This window comes from Lissotriton vulgaris, chromosome 2_1, assembly GCF_964263255.1.
Source record: "Lissotriton vulgaris chromosome 2_1, aLisVul1.2, whole genome shotgun sequence".
In the NCBI taxonomy this organism is placed as follows: domain Eukaryota; kingdom Metazoa; phylum Chordata; class Amphibia; order Caudata; family Salamandridae; genus Lissotriton; species Lissotriton vulgaris.
In genome coordinates this window covers 12,386,255-12,404,807 of record NC_141687.1, presented here as the reverse complement: position 1 = coordinate 12,404,807, position 18,553 = coordinate 12,386,255, and the positions used below count along the sequence as shown (strand labels likewise).

At 50.2% G+C, this 18,553-nt stretch overlaps 1 protein-coding gene across 1 annotated transcript in view; it reads left to right on the top strand.

Moving 5' to 3' along the window:
* The window catches only part of LOC147729455 (CD5 antigen-like), a 335,364-nt gene that overhangs the window by 301,987 nt on the left and 14,824 nt on the right, over nucleotides 1–18,553 (top strand). Inside the window, exon 5 of the mRNA XM_086954324.1 lies at nucleotides 15,613–15,645. Coding sequence (XP_086810450.1) covers nucleotides 15,613–15,645 — 33 coding nt within the window. The remainder of the gene's footprint in view (nucleotides 1–15,612; nucleotides 15,646–18,553) is intronic.

Here is an 18,553-nt window from a genome sequence, read left to right as displayed (position 1 = left end):
GGACACCCCAGCTCTTTAGGTACTCTGTGAACTCTTGACCTTGGAAGGGGGGTCCATTGTCAGTCTTGACCACTTCAAAGATGCCATGAGTGGCAATAGTCTTCTCGAATTTGGCGATGACTTCCGTGGCCGTTTGGCTCCCTACGATCTCTACCTCTGGGTACTTGGTGAAATCATCAATTATCACTAGTGCGTATCGTCCATCAGGGAGGTGTCCAAAATCCGCACTTACACATTCTCACGGCCTCTGAGGGTTGTCTTCGGTCTCGACTGGGTGTTGGCGGCCCGGTTGCCCCACTGCTTGACACCAGTTGCATGCCCAGACAGTTTGTTCCACCATCGGGTCCATCCCTGGGAACCACACCTTGGCCCTTAGCCTGCTCTTGGTTTTCACCATGCCTTGGTGTCCTTCATGCGCTAGTTCCACCGCTTGATGGGTTAGGCTGGCCGGCAGAACTAGTCGGGGACCCCGTAGAAGGCATCCTTGGCTGTCGAGGGACAGTTCTTCTTTGATTCGTAGGATGGATTCCAGAGTCGCTTTAGCCTGTGGTGTTCTTTTGCTTAGGGAGTCTTGGATGGGGCGCCAATTCCCTGACCGGACTGCGTTGGCAACTAGTTGAAGACATTCATCGTTCTTTGAAGCTTCAACGATGGAGTCGAGGCTCATGGGTAGTGGTCGAGATCTTTCTGTCACCAACCGGACATACTCCTCTGTGTCTTCAGCTTCTTCCCTCTCTTCCAGGGTGGCCTCTCGGGGGTGCCGTGATAGGTAGTCTGCAGGGTTCGTTGACCCTGGCTTGTATTCCACTCAGTAGTCGTACCCTTGTAGTTGAAGTATCCACTTCTCGATTCTCTGAGGTGGTTTTGACACTGAGCCCTGGAATAGGGGTATGAGAGGCTTGTGGTCCGTGGTCACCGTGAAGGAGTGGCCGTACACGTAGACATGAAAGTGTCGGCAGGCCCAATGGATGGCTATATTCTCCCTCTCAATCTGTGAATACCTCTGCTCCGTATCCGTCAATGAGCGGCTGGCAATAGGCGATGGGTGCCCATTCCCCATTACTCTGAAGCTGCGTCAGCACTGCCCCTAGGTCGAAAGGGCTGGCATCCACGGCCACGTTGGTGGGCTTGGAGGGATGTAATGTAATGTAATGTAATGTATGTGTTCTTGTAAAGCGCAATGCTGCCCTGAGGCGTTGTGGCGCTGTAGACCGCTGGGGAACCCGTCCTGGCTATCCCAGTGAGATGGTCCGTACTGGGTATCTCCAAGGTGAAACCAGGCATCCCCGGCGAATGTGGGGGGCCGTTGTAGAGATGAGGCAAGCTAATGCCCAGAGTTGCCGAGTGTGATCCCTGGTTAGAGTAGGCACTGAGGCGAGAATTATCGAGTCCGCTGACCCTGGTCCATGACCCTGCCGCGTCGGGTATTGAACCCTGGTCCCGGGCCGTTCTCTGCTTCCGGGTCTGCCGCCTCTAACCAGTGAGTCACACCACTCCACGTATGAGAGAGTGGTGTCCACGGACAAGGCTGCTTTTGTGTCTTGGAAGGACTTCTCTTGTTCCAGGCCTGTAATCCCTTGTACCTTGGGATTGAGTAGTGAGGGACTATACCCCGCCTTTCTTACATGTAAAGAAACAATGATAAGGTGTTGTGGTTCAAACAAGGTTTAATCAATATTGATCGTACAGCGCAGGGTCAGTGATATTGCTTTAGCCCTTTCCTTCCAACAGTCCTCTGCACGAATGCTGGTCCTGGCATTCACCAACAGAGTACACCGTGCTAACTAGTGGCCGACAATGCCACTCGAAGGATATGAACAAAAAAAGGTGTAGCTTCCTGGCTCGTCCTCCGCATTAGTGTCGGTCCCGACACCATCCAACGGAGGGCAAGAAACACGAGCTTGGAATCAACCCGAGTTCTACACTTATATTGTCGAAAGTATAAGTTGTTGCAAAATCCTCACACACTTGCTTACCCGCGAGCGTGGACTGAAGAAAATGATAGCGCCTGTAGCTACCCTCGAGCGGGGACTGCTGTACGTATCGCTTTGTAGCTCGAGTCTATATGCTCGAAAACCCTCGAGCGGGGACTGTGGCAAACAGCGCGTTGAAGCGCAAGTCTCTACGCTCGATTACCCTCGAGCGGGAACTGTGGCAAATAGCGCTTTGAAGCGCGAGTCTCTTCGCTCAAAAACCCTCGAGCGGGGACTGTGGTAAACAGCGCGTTGAAGCGCGAGTCTCTACCGTCGATTACCCTCGAGCGGGGACTGTAGCAAATAGCGCTTTGAAGCGCGAGTCTCTTCGCTCGAAAACCCTCGAGCGGGGACTGTGGTAAACAGCGCGTTGAAGCACGAGTCTCTTCGCTCAATACCCTCGAGCGGGGACTGAGCTTGAGAACAACGGTTCTCCTATGGAGTACGTCGGAACACTCCTCGCGGGGCAAACAAAGTCAGTTGCAAGAATCAAGGTCTCACCTTGCTGGATTGCAGTCTCTCTGCACGAACGTCAATATTCGACGCCGTCCTCTGCTACCGTTGATGGTTTTATGCCGGTTTGCAATGCGCCTGCTACCGGCTCGGCATTCTGGGTACTGTAGTTCAATGAGCTAGTGGTTCTGGTGGTTGTAGTTCCGTTGACTGACCGGCGGCGCTGTGGTCCCGTTCTGTGTCCTAACAGTACATCCCCCCTCACCCTCTGGACCCAACCCCGGACCCAGTTTGTCCGGATGTTTCCTGTGAAAGGCGGCCACCAAACGAGGAGCGCAAATCCCGGACACCGGCTCCCACGACTCTTCCTCCGGTCCATAACCCTTCCACGCAATCACGTACCAGAGCTTGCCCCTGCTCCTCTTGGAATCCCTGATGCCCTTGACCTCATAGTCCCTTTCCGCATCCACCACTACCCCAGAAGGGGTGGAATGCCCGGCCGGACTCGCCGGTTTGAGCAGAGATATGTGAAACACCAGATGTATTCTCAGGCTGTTCGGCAACACCAACCGCATGTTCACAGGGCTCACGCACTCCTTGATACTGTACGGTCCGATGAAACGTGGGTGAAACACGCTGTGCTTGCGAAACCTTAAGTTCTTCGAGGAAACCCACACGTAATCTCCCGGTTTGTACAACAGACCCTTCCGTCGTCGCCGGTCCACGTATGCCTTGTATACCACCTTGGCCTCCTCCAAACATTTCTTGGCATGCACTATCGTGTTCTTGATATGGGCCACTCTAGTGCGTGTTGCAGGCATGCCCGTCGTGGCCTGAGGACTGACCAGAGGGAGGAATCTGGGATGTTGTCCGTAGTTGCTGTAAAACGGTGAGATCTTGGTGGAACTGTGCGTGGCGTTGTTGTACGCGATTTCTGCCAGCCACAACATGTCAACCCATTCCTCCTTGCCTTGCTCCACGAAACAGCGGAGATACTGTTTCAATGTTTGGTTGAGGCATTCTGTCTGGCCATCTATCTGCGGTTGGTAGCTGGTGGACAAAGTCGTGGTTACGTGGAGAGCAGAACACCAGGCTTTCCAGAACCTAGCTGTGAACTGTGACCCCCGGTCCAGCACGATCACGCTGGGCAGGCCGTGGATACTCACCACTTCCTTTAGGAGCATGACTGCCAATTGACCTGCTCTTGGCACTCCTTTGCAGGCGATGAAGTGACCCATCTTGGTCAGATAATCGACCACTACGAGAATAGCTGTACACCCCTGGTCCTTGGGCATGCCCACGATGAAATCCAATGAGATGCGTTCCCATGGTTTTTCCGGGGTGGGCAGAGGACGTAGGAGTCCCTGCAGACGGCCGTGATCTGATTTCATGGATGCACAAATTGAGCAAGCTGCGATCCATTGACAAAGAGAAGGTTTTTGGTACAGTAAATGGGTGCACTGCCTGTTCATGCGCATACAGTACAGGGTGGTACAAATTTTCAGGTGCTATTCGGCGAGTGGACAAACCTAAACCACTCATGTGAGTAAAAACTACTGCTAACAAGTAAGAGGTTTGCCGAAGCACTCTGGTAAGTAATTACGATTGTACAGTTACAATATAACAACACATTTGAGAACACCAAATTGACAGAAGTAACCAAAGTTCCACAAGATGAGTAAATCTTGGATTCTTTAATGGAGATTACAGCCAGCCGACACGTGTTTCATCGCCTTCGCGATTCCTCAGGGCTAGATGGCCGTATCGATATCAGAAGGTCGCTTAGCTGGTGATAATTCCGACCCAGCCGGGCCTTCCAGTATGTGCACTGGTTCTAGTGCGTCCAAAAGCGGCGGAAGTCTTTATGTAAATATTTATCTGGCATATAAGTATAAATGGGGCTCGGAAATCACTCGATAAGAAAAAACCAGAGTGTCGGTCATGCCGATAATGACATCACATGCGATAGTTTTTAGTAAGGCGGAAACCCAGTGCGGTTCCAATTAGTCCGTAAGTCAATGCCGTGTGCGGCTTCCTCTCGCGTAGCAGGCGAGTGCACCTCTTCCGAGCCCGGTTCCGTGTTAGCACTAATTGGAACCGCACTGGGTTTCCGCCTTACTAAAAACTATCGCATGTGATGTCATTATCGGCATGACCGACACTCTGGTTTTTCTTATCGAGTGATTTCCGAGCCCCATTTATACTTATATGCCAGATAAATATTTACATAAAGACTTCCGCCGCTTTTGGACGCACTAGAACCAGTGCACATACTGGAAGGCCCGGCTGGGTCGGAATTATCACCAGCTAAGCGACCTTCTGATATCGATACGGCCATCTAGCCCTGAGGAATCGCGAAGGCGATGAAACACGTGTCGGCTGGCTGTAATCTCCATTAAAGAATCCAAGATTTACTCATCTTGTGGAACTTTGGTTACTTCTGTCAATTTGGTGTTCTCAAATGTGTTGTTATATTGTAACTGTACAATCGTAATTACTTACCAGAGTGCTTCGGCAAACCTCTTACAAGCTGCGATCCATCCCCGCACATCGGCCCTCACCGAAGGCCACCAGAACTAACGCAACACGTAGTCCACTGTCTTGTCCAGACCCAAATGCCCAGCGCTCGGCGATTCATGACACCATCTGAATGCCTGTTTCCTTAGCTGCACCGTGGGGACTAGGATACAACCACGATGTACAGGTATCCCATCCTTTACCTTACATTCTTCGTGTCTGCGAAGCCATGTCCTCCACTCGAAAGAACAGACTCCCTTTTGAATTCCATGGAGGAAAGCCCCCAGTTGGATCGCTCCGACCACCGCACCTGGAGAAACGATGGACCTGATGGTTGGTGAAGGACTCCCCGAGTGACTGGACTGTCTCAACAGTGCATCAGCCTTCTGGTTTCTGGTGCCCAGCCTGTAGGTGATGGTGAAATGAAAACCAGAGAAGAACAGCATCCATCGCATCTGACGAGGAGAGAGTTGCCTGGCTGCCGTCATGAATTGAAGGTTGCGGTGGTCTGTGAACACCGCCACCACGTGCCTGGCCCCCATTAGAAATGCCTCCATTCACCAAAGGCATCCTTGATGGCCAAAAGCTCCTTTTTGGCAACGTGGTAATTCCTCTCCGCCTCATTTAGCTTCCTGGACATGAAGGCTACCGGATGTAGCACTCCTGATACTGGGTTCCTTTGTGACAGTATGGCCCCCACTGCCAGATCCGAGGCGTCAGCTTCCACAATGTACTGGAGATCTGGGTCTGGATGAGCCAGCACCGGTGCCTCCGTGAATGACCTCTTCAAGGCCTCGAAGGCCCGTTGTGCTTCCCCCACACCTCATGCGGACAAGGTGGTAAGCTCCCTTGAGATCCAGCTTGGTATACACCTTCGCGCTCTTGACTTGTTCCAATAGTACATTTATGAGCGGCAATGGGTATCTGTTCTTTACCATGATGGCGTTAAGCGCCCTGAAGTCCACGCAAGCGCGGAGTTCCCCGTTGGCTTTCAGGATAAAGAAAAGAGGGGAGGCCGCTGGTGATCTAGAGGGCCTGATGAACCCCAGCCGCAGCATTGTGTCCAGATATGAACGTAGGTGGATGTTCTCGGGCTCGGACAAAGCATACAGTCTCCCGCTTGGTATGTTAGCCCCTGGAACCAGATCGATCTGCCAGTCATAAACCCGATGAGGCGGAAGGGTCTCCGCTTGTTTGTCATTGAAGACGCCGCTGAAGTCTCTATATACGAGGGGGAGGCTCACCTCCTTCTCTGCTGCCGTGGCCACCGCATACTTCAGCGTCACTTCTGATTTCGGATGTTCCGAGAAACACCCGCAGAACCGAGAACAGTAGAGGGAGGTCATTCTTATTGTCTGTGATTCCCAATCTATGGAAGGGTTGTGTTTTTTCAGCCACGGCAACCCCAGTATGATACCGTATTGCGGTGCACATATGACGTTGAAGTCCATTACTTCCTTGTGCTGGGTTCCATATACCACCTCAATATCATCAGTGGGGTGACTAATGGGCCCCGAAACCAGCCTGTGCCCGTCCACCGCATAAACATCCTCTGGTTTCGAACACGGCAGAAGCTTGATCCCTACACGCGATGCCTCCTTGTCGTCCATAAACAACCCAGTGGCCCCTGAGACTATCATAGCTGATGCTGAGACCCATTGAGTCCTCACCCATAACCGCAGCGGTATAAACATGTGCTTGGAACCATTCAAAGCATGTTGCTGTATGGAAGGGATGTATCCGTGACTCCAGGAATTCCCTTCGATGTTCCGGAAGTCAACTAGTTTTCCGCCTCCTTTTCCACCGATGCTGTTGCCAGTCGGCTGGGTCAAGAACGGCCTGGCTTGGGTTTTGCTGGGCACTCGTGGACTTATTGCCCCTTTTTTCAGCAGTACAAACAAAGGCCTTGTTTCCTGCGGGACTCTTTCTCAGTTGCTGTTAGGCTGGCTCTAACAGCCCCGATATCCATAGGCTCCATCTGCGCCGGGGGAGGTGTGTCAGCAGACCCTGGATGTCCGGGAGTGGACATCGATTTCTCCTTCTTGGGTCCACCACCCTTGCGTTCGCTTAACCTATGTTCTAGGCGAAGGGCAAGGCTGATCAGGTCTTCACATAGCACTGGTTGGGTGTCGATCTGCGCAATCACACCTTTCAGCTCGTCGCTCAATCCTTGATGAAAGATCGCCGTTTGTTTTGCTGGCGGCCACTTGGTCTCAGCGAAAAGACGCCTGAATGTGTTTAAATATTTAACTAGTCCAGTGGTCCCCTGTTTCAACTCCAGGAGTTCACGGTCTGCTGTGTACAAGTCTGCTCTCCTGTCAAAAACCTTGACGAATTCCTCCTGAAACGCTTCCCAGTCGTACAGGAGCGGGGCATCCCTGCTCACCAAAGGCACCGCCCACTGAGCAGTGTTCCCAGCCAAATACAATATCATAAATGCCACTCGTGCCTGGTTCGTGGGAAAGGATTTCGGTTTGCACGAGAAGTGAAGGGCCACTTGCGTTATGAAAACCTGAACCGTGGAGGGGTCCCCGCTGTACCTTTCTGGTGTGGCCAACGGTATGGCAACAGGCATCTCCACAGCTACTGCGGTTTTTTGACCGGTGTTGTGCGCCCCTGCGCTAAATGGGTTCCTCTGAAGGTGGTCCACACAAGCCCTCAGATCCGCTGTTTCCTGTCTGGACGTTGTTAGTTCGGTCTGTACATCACGCAACGCGGCCAACACGTCCTCCATAGCGGCCATTGTCCTATACTCAACCGGGAGGTTGATTGGAGTTTGTGGGGTCGGATATTATGTAATCCCTTGTACCTCAGGATTGAGTAGTGAGGGACTATACCCCGCCTTTCTTACATGTAAAGAAACAATGATAAGGTGTTGTGGTTCAAACAAGGTTTAATCAATATTGATCGTACAGCGCGGGGTCAGTGATATTGCTTTAGCCCTTTCCTTCCTACCGTCCTCTGCACGAATGCAGGTCCTGGCATTCACCAACAGAGGACACCGTGCTAACTAGTGGCCGACAATGCCACTCGAAGGATATGAAGAAAGAAGGTGTAGCTTCCTGGCTCGTCCTCCGCATTAGCGTCGATCCCGACACCATCCAACGGAGGGCAAGAAACACGAGCTTGGAATCAACCCGAGTTCTACACTTGTATTGTGGAAAGTATAAGTTGTTGCAAAATCCTCACACACTCGCTTACCCGCGAGCGTGGACTGAAGAAAATGATAGCGCCTGTAGCGCGAGTCTCTGCGCTCGACTACCCTCGAGCAGGGACTGCTGTACGTAGCGCTTTGTAGCGCGAGTCTATACGCTCGAAAACCCTCGAGCGGGGACTGTGGCAAACAGCGCGTTGAAGCGCGAGTCTCTACACTCGATTACCATCGAGCAAGGACTGTGGCAAATAGCGCTTTGAAGTGCGAGTCTCTTCGCTCGAAAACCCTCGAGCGGGGATGTGGTAAACAGCGCGTTGAAGCGCGAGTCTCTACGCTCGATTACCCTCGAGCGGGGACTGTGGCAAACAGCGCTTTGAAGTGCCAGTCTCTTCGCTCGAAAACCCTCGAGCGGGGACTGTGGTAAACAGCGCGTTGAAGCGCGAGTCTCTATGCTCGATTACCCTCGAGCGGGGACTGTGGCAAATAGCGCTTTGAAGCGCGAGTCTCTTCGCTCGAAAACCCTCGAGCGGGTACTGTGGTAAACAGCGCGTTGAAGAGCGAGTCTCTTCGCTCGATACCCTCGAGCGGGGACTGAGCTTGAGAACAACGGTTCTCCTATGGAGTACGTCGGAACACTCCTCGCTGGGCAAACAAAGTCAGTTGCAAGAATCAAGGTCTCACCTTGCTGGATTGCAGTCTCTCTGCACGAACGTCAATATCCGACGCCGTCCTCTGCTACCGTTGATGGTTTTATGCCCGTTTGCAATGCGCCTGCTACCGGCTCCGCATTCCGGGTACTATAGTTCAATGAGCTAGTGGTTCTGGGGGTTGTAGTTCCATTGACTGACCGGCGGCGCTGTGGTCCCGTTCTGTGTCCTAACAGGGCCCCATTGCCACGTGGTGGCTGATTTGGTTAGTTCCCGGAGTGGCTTGGTGGGGTTGGAGAGATCAGGGATAAAGCGCCCGCAGAAGTTCACCATACCCAAGAAGCTCCTCACTTCTGAGACGTTCGTTGGGGCTGGGGCCTCTTGGACGTCTTTTACTTTTTCGGGGTCCGGCGCCACTCCTTGGTTTGAGAAGGTGTATCCGAAGAAACTGATTTTGTTCTGTAGGAATTGGCGCTTTTCTCGGTGTAGGCTTAAGCCCTACTCTTTGATTCTTTGGAGAACTCCTCGCAGTCTTTGGTGGTGTTCTTCGATTGACGATGCGTAGATGAGCAGGTCATCACTGACATTTAGAACTCCTGGGAGTCCTCTGAGAACTTCATGGATTGTGTTCTGGAATACTTCTGCTGCACTTCATATTCCGAAGTTTAGGCGGCGATATCGTCTTAGTCCTACATGAGTGGAGAAGGTGGTTATGTACCTTGAGTCGGGGTGGAGCAGTAGCTGGTGATATCCTGATCGAAGATCTACTTTGGAGAACCATTTTGCGCCATTGAGTTCCCCTAGGATATCGTCTATCGTGTGGGTTAGGTGCCGCTCTCTCTTTACCGCTATGTTCGAGAGACGCATATCCACACAGATGCGGACCTGTCCGGGTTGTTTGGGCTTTCGGGCCACTATGATCGGAGATACCCATGGGGTGGGTCCATTGACCTTTTCTATAATCCCTTGTTTTTCTAGTGTTTCAAGTTCCTCTTCAACTTTCTTTCTTAGGTGGAATGCAATACGCAGATGCCTCAGTGCGACTGGTTGGACCGACATGTCAATGTGGAGGGACACTTCCTTCCCTTTTAGGCATCCAATGCCTTTGAACATGTCCTCGAACTCCTCCATGATGATGTCTAGTTCCTCTTCTAGTACTGCCATGGCGAAGGATATGAGTTTCAGGTCTTCTGCAGACTGTCCGCTTAGCAGCATGCCACTGCCTCCTTTCGTGACGTAAATCGTTGTGGGCACTGTTGCCTCTTGGTGTTGCAGTTCTGTTTTGAAGCACCTGATCAGAGGAATGGGCGTCTTTTGGCCATATGCAAACACTCAGATTTTTGCTTCGCGTAGGGGAGGCCTTGCACGCAGTTGGTTGGATACATTCGCAGCCATCAGTTCAATAGACACCCCAGTGTCAATGGTGGCTCTCACCTCTTGCTGGTGAATCCTGATTCGGCACTTCGGAAGGCAGCGTTTCTTCCTTTTTGGCTGATCGATAGCATACACATAGTAGACTGGTTAATCCTCTGCGTCATCATCCATGTCTTCACTGTCCCTTTCTTCTCTCACCGCATGTGCAGCCTCCTTCTTGGCTCTCGTGGACCTGCATACCGCTGCAAAGTGGTTCATCCACCCGCATGCGCTACATTTCTTTCCTCTCGCGGGACAGTCTTGCATGCAGTGAGGCTGGCCTCCGCAATACCCATACTCCTTCTTTTTGTCTGGCTGCCGTCTCCCACTAGTTTGTCTCCCCTTAGGTCTTACCACGTTCCCCTCTTCTGTCATGTTAACTTGTTCGATTTTGACGGGTCGGTGTAGGGCTGTTTCCATGTGGGAGACTCTCGCCTGAGACAGTTCTTTGGAACGGCCAAGTTTGAGTATGTCTGCGAGGGGTTTGTCGTCTTCCTGAAGGATGGCAACTCGGAGTTTGGACGAGAAACAGCCTTGGATGATCTGCCCTCGGATCTCCTCCTGCTCGTCCCGGAATCTGCAAGAGCTGGCTAGTTCTTTCAGCCTGCCTTGGAATGCGTCTAACGACTCATCGACCTCCTGCTTCGCTTGGCGGAAGATGAACCGCTCATAATCCTTGCTCGCCATAGCTCAAAGTATGCGCTCAGCGCCGTGAGGAGTGTTTGGTACGTCTTCGGTGTGGCTTCTGTCAACGTTTTGTAGATGCGATGTATGTCCTTGCCTCCTAGGTGTAGGAGTAGGGCTCTGCGCCTCTCTCTGGAAATTCCAGCTCCCTCGAAATAGATTTGGAGGCGGTCAGTCCAATCTCTCCAGCGTAGGGCAAGGGATAAAGGAGCTCCATCGACCACAAAAGGCTCGAGGGCGGGAATAGACGCCATTTTGGCACGTGCGCTGCGTGCCGTGCTGTTCCTGTGACGTTACTTTTAGGTGAGGAGGTACTGGCCCGGGGAATGATGATTGTCCCTTCTTTTTCCTTCTTTTTTTTTAAAACTCTTTATTCGTGACTGCATCAAATATCACATTTTACATTTGTTCACATTATCATCCATCAGTCTTTTCTCGTTTTCTCCCTCTAACTTTTGGCTAATTGACATGTAATCTTTCTCAATTGTACATTAAGTCCAAGTTGACTCAAGTTTATTACATCAATAATCGTGTTGCATTTGCATTACATTGTCGCCTCATAACTAAACCCTGTCCCGCCCAACTCCCACCCCACCCTTCACATCTCCCAGCTTCTCCATTGTTTAGGCACTGTATTCCTTGGCATTGTGACCTTATCCTATCCAGAAACTGTATTTGCGTGTGGCTGGCTAATCTGTACATTCGGCGGTTATAACCCTACTCTGTATTTCCTTTGCTCTCCACCCTGTATGTCTGGTCATGGGGTATTCTGCTGTGAGAGCTCTAGGTCCACATCCTCTATCTCCACCAGCATCCGCTCCCATTCCTGCGCAATTGGATGGGTCCGGAGCCCCTTCTCCTCTTCTCTACGCAGGATTACACTTTCTGCCCTGCCCCATTTTAGCAAATCAGATCGCCACACCTCTACACTCGGGGGTCTGGCTGATTTCCATCTCATAGTTATGACTCTGAGTGCCAACAGGAGTGCCAGGTCTAAGAACTTCAGCTGTGCTTTATGGGTCTTGGGTCTTTTCCTGTGCCCTATCAGACAAGGCAGTGCCCCCTCCAGGATCTGCAGAGTTGTGATAGTGTGTAGTGTATGGCGGACTGTCCCCCAGTAGCTGCGTATTCCCGGGCATGTCCACAGCATATGGAAGAGGTCGGCCTCATCCCCCTGACACTGGGGACACATATGGGAGGAAGCAGGGAACATCTTATGAGCCTTTGGGGGGTGAGATATGCCCTGTGCAGTATCATAGCCTGTATGAATTTGAATTTGACGTTTCTGGACACCCTCCTATGATGTTCTAGGACAATCTTCCAGGCCCCGTCCGTCATAGCCTCTCCCTTGTCTAGAGTCCAGGTGTCCCTGAGTGTGGTAAGAGGTAGAGTCGCGTGTTCTCTAATGCCTATGTAGAGCCATCTTACTAAGTGTCCCCCTGACCCCATATAATGAAGGAGATGCACTAGTTCATGTTGTTCTGGTTTGCTGCGCTGTGGGGCCCATGTGCGTCGCACGTAGTGTGTCACTGTGGCATGTAGGAAGTACAATCGCAGTGGGGCTCCTGTTGACTGCGCGAAGGAGGGGTGATCCAGTAGTGTGTCGTCCCCAAACAGGTCACCCACTCTATCCATTCTCGCCTCTACCTAAGGTTGTAACCTGAGTTGTGTCGGACGTCCTTGCGGTGTTGGGAGCCCTAACAGGGGAATGTTATCTGCATAGGGTGTGGTCCCTGCCGTGTACGCCAACGCCTTTCACCAGCACAGTAAAGCAGTATGCAGCAGGGGGGGGCAGTCTCGAGGGATCTTGGCTCCGGGCAACAGAAGGGAGTGCAGCTCTCCACATGCTAGTTGGTCCTGTGCGAGATCAATCTTGTGTAAATTCTTACCCGCCACCAATCGTGACAGCCATTGCAACTGGCTTGCGTAATAGTAGCTCCGTAAGTCTGGTACACCAAGGCCTCCCTGTCTGGTGCTCAGTTGTAGTTTCTTGAGGATTATTCGCCGTCTCCCAGGACCGCATATGAGAGTAATCAGGATTGTGTTCAGTGTGGCAAATATGTGTTGTGGGAGGAGGACCGGCAGGTTTACGAAGTAGTACAGTATACAGGGGAGCATGACCATCATTGAAACTGCTATCCTACCCATGACAGATAGTGGCAGGGATGTCCAAAAGTTCACACTACTTCGAAGACCATTAATGTCCCTCCGCACGTTACCCTCAATCTGGTCTTCCTGTCTTCTATAAACGTTAATGCCTAGGTATTTAAATGTGGTCGGCGCTATTTGGATCCGGTAATCACCAAATTGTATGTGGGAGGGTTGTTGCCCTTCGCGGAAATAGAAGCCTAGGGATTTCGTGGGGTTAATGGCCAGGCCAGAGATGATTGTCCCTTCTGTGGGCTAATTGTGTGGTCCCTTTGGCACTGGGCGCACTCTCACGACCTGGCTCTGGGGCTTTGGCGGTGATGCGTGTATTTCTGCCTGTGGGGTGACTCTTGGTATGAGGTGGCGGCGTGGTGCGCTGTCCTTACCCGCTCTGTTGTCACGGGAAGCGCTGTTTCCGCTCGTCGGGCGTTGCCCTAGCCTCCTTTCCACGTTTGCTTGTTGTCTTGTGAGTGAGGCCTCAGTGCGTGTGGCTCTGGGCCTAACGTCCGTTTTCCCTTCTTGTTACCTAAGAATGGAAATCACCGCCCAGAGATATTGCAGGGCAGCGGGGGACGTCGTGCAAAGTAGGGAGGTGGGTTCTGTGGGACCCTCGTTGCCAGTGTAGCGTTTGCGATTGGGCTAGCGCTGGGTAAGCGGCCTTGTAACGCTAAAGATGACAGGAGCCGGTATTGCAGTTCACACGTGGCTCCGACTGACTGTCGTAGCCACGCCTCTTTATTTTATACTCCCCGGCGTCTGACGTCACACGTCAGTGCAGGGGTGCTCCGGCGACGCGGGTCAGCTAGACCGCTGCCTTGCGCCCCGGAACACTACAGAATGGCGACTCTGAGGCAGCAATAAAGAGGACTTCACCCATTTATCCTGCATATGCTCCAAACTTTGCACGGCATGAGTCACTTTATTAAGGAATGCGCTGAACAGCAGAATAATACGGACCTGCAGATCAGCCATAATAGCAGATCTGGACCCGACTGACACTCGAATGAACTGTCAGTTGATAAAGTGTCTTAACTTCCATGAGCGAGCATTTAAAACAATACAGCCAGCCATCACCCCGATAGGGTAAAAAAACTTTACCTTCTAAGAAATTCAGGTGAGATTGTTTGTCATTTTCAAATCAAGCCTGAATGTAACCTTTTCATTGTACAGTGAGACACCTATTAATTAACATACAGAACTTGTTAACTATATGCTACATACTGTTATATACGCTTGTATATTAATAACTGAGAATGTAAAGCTTTTAAGGTTTTAAGAAAATTATCACATTTTGCTGTTGAATTTTTACATAAGTGACAAATTGTTAATTTTTTTAATTAATTAAAACAACAAATGTTTATTAACTGATTGATTGCACGCACGTTTAAATGAAGTCACAAAAAGAACCCCCAAAAATATGCTCCTTACTTGAAAAAATATCAACAAAGAAAAAAAATACACTTCATTCAACCAGTCAAAATAATATATCGTAAACACTATCTCACCGGTCTAAAAAAAAAAAAAACCTCCATGCACAATCAAATTAAGCAACCAAAAACTAAAGAGTTCGAAGCAAAATACATCATTCTTCTGGTAGCATATTTACAGTAGTTACGCGGTGCTGCTTAGGCATTCCCAAAAAAAGAAAAGGAGGAACTAAAACACACATTAACCAGTCAAAACAAAGAGATTTTACCAGACAAGGGAATTAACCAATAAAAAGCCATTAGGTTGAGTATCTACTAATTACTGTATGTCTCGGAGAGACAGCGCATGTGCTGCCTCGGTTCGACCTTAAAAGGGGAGTTTAAGGCTTGCAAAGGGGGTTTAATCACCAGTTGATATGGTAATATAACGCCACATTCAGGCCGCAACAGCAGGCCTGAGACATGTTGTACAGAGCTACTCAAGAGGGTGGCACAATCAGTGCTGCTGGCCCACTACTAGCTTTTTATTTGCAGGACCTGGGTATATGGGATACCACTCTACAAGGGACTTACAAGTAAAGTAAATGTTAATTCGGAATGTGCCAATTCAGCCATGTGTAGCAGAGTGAGCATAAATACTTTAGCACTTGTTAGCAGTGGTGAAGCGCCCAGAGGCGTACAATGGGAGTTAAGTATGCAGAAGGTTCAGCAGAAGACTGCCCCAAGGCTGACAGATCAGGCACAATGGCAGAACCTCTGCGCACGTCATCACAGATGTGCTCATGTTCTTTACTTTATGAACTGGAACTTCTCCAGGTCATCAAGAATGTTTACTTTTGGAGGCCCTAACCCCCATGTTTCGAATTAATAATATTATGAATATTTTTGCATGCCGGGATACCTCCCTGACTGCAGAGTATAAAGCCCTCCACACCGGCAAACCAGATTACCTCTGAGCCACACCAGCTGTAGAAGTTCAGTTACTCTGAAAGGAACTTTTACTTCATAATTATCGAACTGAGAAACTTCCAGAATCTAGATGTATAATGTACTGTGACTGTGTGAATTCATGTAAGTTGTTGTAAAGCTTTCTGATACCCTTCGGTTCATGTAAGCGCTATATAAAAGTTCTAAAACGTAAAAGAAATTACAAAAGTGTAAAAATATCTCACTATGTTTCTCTTTCATCTTTGCAGAGAGTCGTGTTTTTAACCCAACAGTCTACAGAGGTACCATTCTAAGTTATGTTGTGCATTTGAAATTATCTGTTTAGTTTAGTCCATGTGTGATACAGTATGCATAAAAATATGTAACAAGTGTGAGTTGTAACACAAAGAAATTTGTGCTGCAGTGTGTGGCCGGGAGAGAGCAGGAGAGAGCCATATCTACAGTGATATGGCTTTCTTTTCCCCTCTCCTAAGCGTTGGTGCAGAGTTTTTCTGCTAAGCGCCATGCACACACCTTTGCGCTATAGTGCCAGGGTGTGTGTGGGAGTGAAGATTCCCTTCCAGTACAAAAAACTGCCTAGACCAGTTCCAAACCTTTTCCTACTCTGCATGTGTGTCCCAGGGTTCATGGAAAAGCCCAGACCGATGGCCTTCGTTCACAGCTGTTTAAAGATACATAAAGTTATTGTCACAAAGAAGATACAGTCTCGTAATGAAGATAACTGATTGTTGTAAGTGCCCTCCGACTCGGCTTCTCCTTCAAAAGGGGGGATGTGTTTTTTCTCTCTCTTTTTCTGCCTCAGAGCAGTACCCTCAGGGGAAAAGCATATTAGTGACTTTAGAAATCAGGGGTCTCATTTATGTAGTGATGCGTCACTTTTATGCCGCCGGTGCGTCACTTTTTGTGACGCACCAGTGGCGTTAAAAATGCATCTTGTTGCGCCATATTTACAAAGTGATGCATCTGCGTCACTTTGTAAACCCCTGCGCCACATTATACCTGCGCCCGGTATAATGTATGCAAGGGGGCGTATTGAAGCAAGGAAGGGTCTTAGAAGTGACGCAGTGAAATCTATGAGATTTCACGGCGTCACTTTTAGGACGCCATTGCGTCAAAATCTTGCACCTGCCTCACAGCAGGCGTAAGACTGACGCAGGCCATTTCACATGTAACTCCTTGTGACTGGTATGTCACGTAGCGATGCGTCATTTTTCATAAATGAGGCCCCAGGCCTTTTTCATTCACTAATTACCACCGCTACAGCATGAGTGGCCTTATCAAGGGTAGTTGTGAAGTATCATATGTTTTTCCCGTACTGTGAAACACAAACAAAAGTGAAGGAAATCATAGGTGGAGCCCACGGGGATCACTGCTTCCGACTGCAGGATCATAAATGATAACAAAAGGCAAAGTAAAGTGTGAACATGAATGATAAGCGTTCTGAGGAGGTTTGCACCCCTGTGCTCCCCTTCGTACAATTAAGTCCTACTCGGAGGATTCGACTCCTGACCTCTTGGGGTTTTACAGTCACCCAAAACCCCCAATAACGAACCCTGTTTTCACCACACAAGCTACCGCAGGGCCCCCCCCCGGTGCTTGTCTGAGGCCGTGACTGGTCCGTGGGTCATGGTGGTCTCAGTGGCGTAACGATAATTGAGGGGGTCCCCCTGCCAGGTACGTGGAGGGGCCCCTCCGGACTCTATTAGGAGCTCCCAGGCCGCAGTGCAGTGCTGAGGGGGCCTCCTTGAGCTTGAGCCCTCACCCGCACTGCGGGGGATGTGTGGGCCTGTGTTACGCCCCTGGGTGGTGGTCTCATCCACGGAGCCTTTCCCTGGGGCTCCCATTGACTGCACTGTCCTCTGCCGAAGAGTGAAGTTGGATCCGCCGCTGCCTCCTATTCTTGACATCACATCTCTGCTGTAGTCCTCGCTCTCGCTGCTCGCCCTGCTCCGTCCTGCAGTCTCCTCTTTCCTGTAGTGTTGAATGATGGAGCCAGAGGGCGCTACATCTTAGATATCTTAGTTGTTATGGCACATTTCTGCTTTCTCCTTTCACAAAACTCAGTGAGGAAAATTAAATTTTGGCCATGTTGTGTTCCCTAGCGCGTACCCCACCGACTCCATGTACCAGCTTAAAGTGCATGTAACTTCCCTCCTGTGCCAGCTATGAAGACGCAAATACATTTGCGTCCACCGTCAACGTGTCCTCTTTCAGACGCACCATGAATGGATTATATAGTCCGTTCCTAAGTATGCTATGCCAACGTCTTTTTGTAGCACACTTTTCACTTTTTCCTGCTCTAGCCAGAGTAGGCCCTGAATTCCTGCCATCTGAACCTCTTTTGTGGCTCCTGGCTCTGCCCAGGCTACCTCTGTACTCATGAACTATGTCCTACATTCAGCGCGGCCCCTTGCGCTCAGCTCAAGCCTGCTTTCTGCCAAGACTGACTATAACCTTCGAGTTATCTGTTCCGCTCCCCGAGAATACATTCCTGCCTACTAGATCCTGTAAACATCCTCTCCAGCTGCAGAGCCAAAAGGCCGATCTGTCTTAATACAAGTAATTCATAGCCTCCGTTGCCATGCTTCCATGGAAGGCCCCGTGCCCCCACGCTTCACATGTAGACACTCAGGCGCTTATACACGCATCCACAGTTAGCATAGAATAGCTCCTACCCTAGAGACCTTTCCGACCAGATAGTATAGTTTCTAAACATCAGATATCAGATATGATAGAAGTACAAGTTGATCTGACATGCCAGACTTCTGTCTCTTCCCGTCAGTGTAAATGTCAAGACCCCTGCACCCCGTCAGTCACACGTCATACAGCTGCGCGCGCATCCAAGCTTCCGATTTCTGCTGACATTGCAACATTCTGTTAGCACCACCCCTTGGTGCCACCCACTTGCGTCACCTGTCAGTGACGTTTCTAGCACACACCTCTAGTTCACGCCTAGTTTACGCCTCTTGATGATGTATTGGTACCACGTGTATACTGTTATCTTGTCTTCTCTCAGCTGTTACGCCTCTCACATTGAAACTTATGATGTAAATCAAGTATATAAGCTATGTAATATCAATAAACGAGAGCGCGCTCATCTATCCCTTCTGACACCCCTGTGGTGGTCAGAACATGATATCCTGATTCCTTTATGAGGAATAAAACCCTTAGAAACTCTAACACCACGGA